Source organism: Ciona intestinalis, unplaced genomic scaffold (genome assembly GCF_000224145.3).
Source record: "Ciona intestinalis unplaced genomic scaffold, KH HT000179.2, whole genome shotgun sequence".
Lineage (NCBI taxonomy): Eukaryota > Metazoa > Chordata > Ascidiacea > Phlebobranchia > Cionidae > Ciona > Ciona intestinalis.
In genome coordinates, this window is record NW_004190501.2 from 18,480 (window position 1) to 26,604 (window position 8,125).

Sequence of the window (8,125 nt, forward strand, 5' to 3'; positions counted from 1 at the left end):
ATTCTGGTAGCTTAGAATTTAATCTAAATAAAATTATGAAGGTGTGCTGCATTTAATCTAAATAAAATGTGTGCTTAGAATTTAATCTAAATAAAATTATGAAGGTGTGCTGCATTATAAAACTTGCCAAATGCCTGTCTACTAAACTAAATATAACAAAAACGTAGGTTTTCTGTGTTGGTAAACTGAATCTGATTGCCTCTCTTTATGCTTAATAAACTGACATTTATATACTAATAAACCTTTTGCGCTGCTTTATATGTCTGGTATGATTTTAACTAAACAAGAAAATGTCCCTGCGACACGTTCTGTGATAAACTGTAGGTTAAAACAACCTACGACTGGTATTAAACCTATCAACAACTGCAAACTGTATCCAAAATGAAGGAAATCCATTCATAAAACCGTGACGTAACAATGTATTATAATGGGCATTATTCGCGTCAATAGGCCTCTTATTTTCTGAGCAGTTTCGGTGTATTCCTAGGCCGTAAATTGAGTAGGCCATGTTGCAACTTATAGTTAACCTACCGAGTTTAACAGGCTGCGCTAGTTTCTTTGCCATGTAAACTTCATATATATAACGTTAAACCGACAATTTTTTGTTGTTTTTATCTCAAATTAAAGTCATATTGACCCCTGCCTATTTTCTTCATGCTTATATCTTAGTGTCTTTTTTACAAAACTAAAACTAGTTTTATGAGACAAACTCAAACTGTACGAAACATTCAAGGTTGTTTTATGAAGCTATGAAACTAGTTTAATCGTTCGCACACGCAAACAAAAAAAATCATTGGCTTTACTATGATTTAGCGAGCATTAAAAAATAGCACCTAAGTATTTCGCATTTTTACCTGTTTAAAGTATGGTGTTTCTATTTTACATATATTTTATAATATTTAAAAACAGTAACCAGCTTTGAAGGGGGTTTTATAAAGTCGTGATAATACTGTCGAATAATTATGTAATTTTTTTTTCCTGATTATGATTAAATGGGGGTCCGTAAAAAGAAAATTAAAAAAAGTCTCGTCTGACAAAGTGTCCCATCTTCCCCCACCCTACTATATCTTTTGTTTACTACCAAATGGGGCAATAAAAGAAAATGAAAACCGCAACCATCTTATCCTAACCTAATATAAACCAGTTAAAGTTAGCATTTACCAAATTTCATAGTGCAGTTTTGTACGTCGAAAGGGAAATAAGTAACATCAATGTAGCACCAGCTCTTTAGCGACGCTGGTGGTTGCCATGCCACCGAACCATCATGCCGCACGTGGGCACTTGTCATATGGCTTACAGTGAAGTTACCGTCGGTGCTAAAAATAAGACACGTTTAAAATTGTACAAATAGAAATTATACATAGATAATGAATTTTGCATATCTCCACACCTAATCCAAAACTTTATTACCCACTCGTCACAGACACGGTTAGGGCGTATTTATATACATTCTTGGGCAAGACAAATTAATGATAATTGCTCCAACTCAAAGTGTCAGTCATATATTACAGAACGTTAAACCAAGAGTACACAAAGTTACAAACATGGTAATTCGTAAGCGGGCAAAAGGTGTATGGATCATTAAACCCCATGCCATAATTTACGTTTATTCATTCATACAGAGTAAACAGATCTTACTTTTCCATCATAACAACATCAGGCAGCCACAACCACTCTGATGGAATTCTTATGGAGGTAATGTTTCCGTATTCATCTGGCACCCAACGTAGGTTGCGGTCAATCCATTTCTATACAAGTATTGAAAATCACTTACACAGTTTTTTTGGTGTAATTGAATATAGTGGAGTGGGGAAAATGGGACACTTAATTTCCCAATGTTTCCAAAAATTCAAATAATTTTTTGAGGTGATACGACAAATTAGTACTATGTATTATACCTTCATTAATTTACAACAATTTAAAAAAATATATATTTAAACACAAGGGAAGTTATTTAGCGATTTGCACAATATGTGTAATTTTACAAATTCGAAAACACACTTTTTATAATCATTGTTGATTTTAATAAAGTTTATAATCATTGTTGATTTTAATTAATGAGTGAATTTATTATTATACAAATACACGTGATTACGTGAATAACACGAAAAAGTAACACTGTAATAATACTGTAAAAATAAAGTTTTAACATTCTTTTTCTTGCCCCACTTACACCTGAGGTATAAATTATTGAATTAAAAGCAGACCTTCTAAAGTTTAGCAATAAAAATCTACAAAACAACAATGTGGAGGAAGATAGGAAACAAACAAAATATGTTCATATTAATAGTATTTTGTAACTTGTAGTAACCGAATTTAACCGGCTGTGTTCGCTTCTTCGTCATGATAACTTTATAACTTTAAAACGAAACTTTTCTGTTCTTAATATCCCAAAATAAAGTCATGTTGACCCCTGCCTGTTTTCCTCATGTTTATATCTCAGTTTTTTCACAAAAATAAAATTGGTTTTATGAGACAAAGTCGAACTGTACGAAAGTTTTTATAAAACTGGCTGATTCGTTTTCGCTGGCAAACTACAAAATTTCATCCGCTGTATTATGATATACCGAGCATTTAAAATAACAGCTATTAGGTATTTTACATTTTTGACCTGTTCAAAAAATAATGTTTCTAATTAACCACAACCTACTAGGTCGTAAATTAACATTTTTTAACATTTAACAACAGTAATCACCTTTGTCTCGCGCTTTATAAAGTCGTGATAATACTGTCCAATAATTCTGTATTTTTTTTTAATTATCGTTAAATGGGGGTCCGTTAAAGGAAATGAAGTCTTCTCTGACAAAGTGGTCTATCCTCCCCCAACCTATACTATATAATAATTAAACTGCAGGCAGCATCGAAACGTGTATAATGCAAGGTGTTCCTCATAAGTTATATATATATCATAAGATACACATCACTAACAGTGTTACAATTTGTTACATTACCGTTGTCTACTGAAATATCGCTCAAAACGCAATCAAATAAGCAGCAATCTGAATAGTGTTATTAGGCCAGGGGTGAAAAGCGAGGTGCCAAATCATGCGGTATTCATAGTAAGGTTGAAAATTTAACACAGTACTCCATTAGGGTGGGAGATTTAATGAAATATACGGACCAATTCCTTTAAGGTTAATGGGCAAACTGTCCCCTGGCTAACCACCGATAATAGTTTTTTTGCGACCTTAGTTTTTTTATAGTTTTTTTTGGCGAAACAGTAATAGTCGCCTGAACCCGGTGAACGCAGTAAACTGAAAGGCCACACACACACATTCATAGCGTGAAATGGCAAGTACCTTACACTAAAAACTAATGATACAAAATTATAAATAACAAAGTGCCGCCACAGGCATTAAGAAAAGTTTGGAATCAGCACTATTGTAATTGCAAAATGGCAAAGGAGCACAGATGTGGGTACCATTTACAGTTTTATTAAATACCTTCCTAGGTTTCATTTTATATTCAAATACCAGTTCGTATTAAAACTAGTAGTACAAATTAATGGCAACAAATCGCTTCAGGGCTTCGAAAAACTTTAAGGAATTTGAATCATACAAACGTGGATTTTAATTGTTTTCAGCCTTTGCGGTTTGCGGAAAAGTTGAAATTGTCGCGTCGTCGCGTGTGAGTGCATTGTCGAACGCTAAACGTTCTACGGCAAACGTAGCGTTTTGCCACTACAAGCTATATATGCGTGCAGCCCGCTTAACTGCACAGAAAGCATTACATTTTAGTACGAAACGAGCGTCGAGTCACAGAGTTTTAAACATTTTGCCAACCTATTACTTCGTGTGGCGGGGCACCAACAGTTACTATAATAAGCCTAATGCTGCTTACGATTTACGCCCACAATGGTAGAAACGACGAGCGTAAATTCTATAGCCAGAAGCGGCCAACCACTTTGATAGGTTTACCTGTTTCATCCATACGTTGGTGCTCATTAGTTGATGCTTCTCGTCCACATCTAGCAGTTGTCGAATCACCAACTGGAACTCAACCCTCAATACATCGGTGGCATGCTTCACTGGTCGAACCCATTTATTATAACTCCTGTCTGTATTATTTGGGAACAGATAATGGATCAGATTTTGCTTATGCTCTGTCTCCGTATAGGTATTGCCTGAAACAAAACATCGTTAAAAATCTGTCCTAAGCAGTGTATGTTAGACCCATGTTATAATAATTGTGGTTGAACTGTCACGCGAGGATAAATAACTAACATTGCATTAATACGTGTGTCATAATGTAGAAAGCTTTCAGCAAGAGATATACAAAAAACGTTTAATTTTCTTCAGTTTGGTAATCATTACTGTCTAGTCTACGTGAAATACCCGTGCATATCTTTTCGATAGGAAGACCAAGTAAAATAACAATACACGCTTTGTCTAAGCCCGAAATGAATGAATAACCTATAATGTAACTTTTACTTTATCCTCGCATGGCCGTGTTACTTTGTGGGTCGTTATTTTTTATTTTGGGGGGGAAGAGGGTTATAGATGTCTAATAAATTGGACAAGCCATTAAAGACCACTGAGTTGGAACAATTGCTGTTAAGTGTCTTGCCCAGGGACACATACGTCCACAATGGTAGCATCGACGAGCCTTGAACCTATTTTCCCTAGGTTATAGACAGGCGCTTTAACCACTTTGCCACGGCGCCGAAAAATAATCTTATTATGAGGGAACGCTGATTAAATAAATAAATTAGACAGTCTACTACCGAATATTGCAGTTGCCTACAATTAACTTCAAGATAAACCAACGAAACATAAACGCAGTTCAATTAGAGTAAGGAAAAATCAATATAAACACGAATTATAACACTACAGTTCAACCTCCATATAAAACGGATTAAAATATTTTACTAACCTTTCGCAAAGTTCAAGTAAAAATACATGAATAGCAATAATCTCATGCTTGCTTCCAATGGCTGGTATAGCTTCAAATGCATCAGATTTTCAAGCATCTGCTGCTTGCGTTCAATACAATCGATCGAACATTAAAAGAAAATTACAAGAAGGGGACTCGAAAATAAAATTACCCGGATTCCCAAGAGAGAAATGGTTCGTCGGTGTTAAATTAAAACGACAAGTTACGTTTGCTGATGTAAATTTCAAATCATATATTACTGTGGGCCTGTGGAGTATTATGAGATACCGTTAGCACCAAAATCCCATTTTTATTCGTTCCGGTTGATATATTTATACGAGGCGCTATTGCTTATGCGCCGACAGAACAAATATAATACGAGCTCGAATAAATACGTAGGTACCGGCTGAAAAAAGTTACGGAGAAAAATATTACTACACATATTTTGCACCGTTTTAACGTACGTTTCTAACGTCTGTACTGTTGGTGTCACTTTGGTTTATTTTTAGGTATCACAACATATTCGAAGCAGGAGCGGTAAAAAGTTATTTTTTTTGACGAATAATAATAAAGTATAGGGTGTTAGAGGATAAGACACTTTGTTAGATGAGACTTTTTTTAATTTTCTTTTTATTGATCCCCATGATAATCGGGAAAATTGGGTCACAGAATCATTCCACAATGTTATCACGACTATGAAAACATGCTTGTCAAGGTGATTTCTGTTTTAAAATATTAAAAAAATATGTAAAACAGTAACAGTATATTTTGAACAAGAAAACAAGGGATCAAAAATCCAATGAATGAGCACGGCTGATCAAAAATCCAATGAATGCAATGAGCAAAAAAATATGTAAAACAGTAACAGTATATTTTGAACAAGAAAACAAGAGATCAAAAATCCAATGAATGAGCACGGCTACATGAGATCCAAAATCCAATGAATGAGCACGGCTATCCTAATTAGCATAATATAGTAGGGTAGGAGGAGATATGACACCTTACCAAAAAAATCGGGTTCTAGTCATTGGTGACTGTGGAGCAGTAGGCAGAATGCATTTAAACATGTATTATAATTTATGATGATTGAGTCATTGGTAAAGAATATGTGTAAATACGCTTTGTACAACTCTTGTACCATGTATTGAACATTGTCGTCGCTTAAAAACGTTTGTTTTCATGAATTTGGACAAATCGTAATCACGCAGTAATTAGGTAATGTAACAAGTTAATATTATTCATATAATGTTTAATTCAAAATAATGTCTTAATTACGATAATGATCATAGGAATACGAGTAGTGCTTTTGATGCGTCCCCACTTAAATAGAAATAGTTTGATTCGGACGTGAATCGTTGTGAGGATTCCTTATCGTTATTTACTCGCTTATTAGGCGATCAAATGCAGTAGCGTTTATAAAACTGTGCTTCGTTCGAAATACTTTTTAGAGTACAATCATTAATTAAAGTGTAAGGTGCATTTCGAATTTGGCGCATTTGATCGAACAGTAAAGTAATCGTTAATTATTCGCTAATTATGCGGCTTTAATTCTAAAAATGTAGTATTAAATATATAATATGATTTGATTTCAATCAATAGATTAAAGAATAAATGCTAGAATATAGACTTAAAATAAGTGCGGGAAAAAGCCGAGCAAAAAAAAACCTAACAACAGCAACAACAAGAGATTAAAGATCTAATGCGTGAGCACGTTACAAACGTATTATGCGGTTTCAATTATGAAAATCCTGGCTAAAAATTATAAATATTTATTCTGATATGATTTTAATCAAGCGATTAAAGAATAAATGTTAGAAATAAAAATTGAGATAAGTGCGGGAAGAAGTCGTCCAAAAAACAACACGAACAACTGTTCAGCGAAAAAGGATCTATATGACCACTAACGTGCTCAACAAGAATAACTGTTCGACGAAAAAGGAACCATATGACCACTACCGAGCTCAACAAAAATAATAGTAAGGCATTTTGAATGCTCGCCAAATCATGGTAAAGCCGATGAAACTTTTTAGTTTGCGAGTGTGAACGATTAAACTAGTTTCATAGTTTTATAAAACAAACTTTAATTTTTCGTACAGTTTGATTTTGTCTCTATAATATAAACATAAAAAACTGAGATAAACGTAGGGAGGATAGACAGGGGTTAAAATGACTTTAATTTGGGGTTAAAATCATTTTAATGTTTTCATTGCCAAACTTTGAAAGATTTGCTTTTAAAAGTGATATAATCTTGCGACACCGGGGTGGCAAAGCGATGAGTGGATATTATACAGTCCATCATTAGTAATAGTACTACAAAAAGCCCTTGAAAGGGTGTCGGGTGCTGCGTTGTATTTCCCCGCTCGATAAATTATCTCATAGTCATACTCAAAGAGTTCCATGCGCCATCGGAGAATCTTGTTATTTTTTATTTTACTATTACGTTGATTGTCATACATAAAAGCAACAGATTTTTGGTCTGTGACCGGCTTGAAACGTCGCCCAAGTAGTAGATGGCTCCATTTACGAATAGCTTCCACGATGGCAGTGGCCTCCTTTACAACACTTGAGTGGCGGATTTCATTTTCTCTTAACGTGCGCGAGTAAAACGCCACTGGCTTCTCATTCTGATTCAGTGTTGGAATGCAGTTTCGCTGCTTTCGTAACATCTACTTCCCCGTCATTCTAATCGTGATAATAAAACAATTACCCAGTTGTGTGTATGCCAGGCGAGGCAATTGCCACATGCCAATGATTTATTGTTTTGCTACACGTGTTTTTCGTTGTATAAACCTTTCACTTTCCTGTACTGTGAGGCAGTACGGGGCTTGCAATACCCTGCTGTTCTCACTTTGTCTGTAAGCTCGATGTCGCACTTTCACCGTACAATAAACTGAGATGTGCCGTACAAGTGTCATACATCGGTGTGCAATGCGTTGCGGAGTCGGATAGCGTGTGCGTCGGGGCAGGATGGAACAGCGTCGTCGTGGCCCGAATACTATATACTTTATTACTGTTGAAGTAGGGTCCGACAAAGACCTCCAACTAGCATAACCGTTGAGTTGTTATATGTGCTTTATACTTTATTACTGTTGAAGTGAGTCTGACTAAGACCCCAACAAGCATAACCGTTGAGATGGGTAAAATAATGTTTTCCCCCAACGAGTGATGGCAAAATGCCCTCTTATACCTATTTTTTAGGCTTATTGTGAGTTAATACACTCGCAGGGTTTCATTAATGTTATGGCCCGAATGT

At 35.2% G+C, this 8,125-nt stretch overlaps 1 protein-coding gene across 1 annotated transcript in view; it reads right to left on the bottom strand.

Moving 5' to 3' along the window:
* nachr (neuronal acetylcholine receptor subunit non-alpha-3-like) overlaps positions 1–4,949 on the bottom strand; it is a 20,254-nt gene extending 15,305 nt beyond the window's left edge. Inside the window, 4 exon segments of the mRNA NM_001278973.1 lie at positions 1,162–1,316; positions 1,639–1,748; positions 3,918–4,123; positions 4,873–4,949. Of these exon segments, the coding sequence (NP_001265902.1) occupies positions 1,162–1,316; positions 1,639–1,748; positions 3,918–4,123; positions 4,873–4,918 (517 nt within the window). The 5' untranslated portion in view covers positions 4,919–4,949.
* Between the last annotated feature and the right edge of the window lie 3,176 nt (positions 4,950–8,125).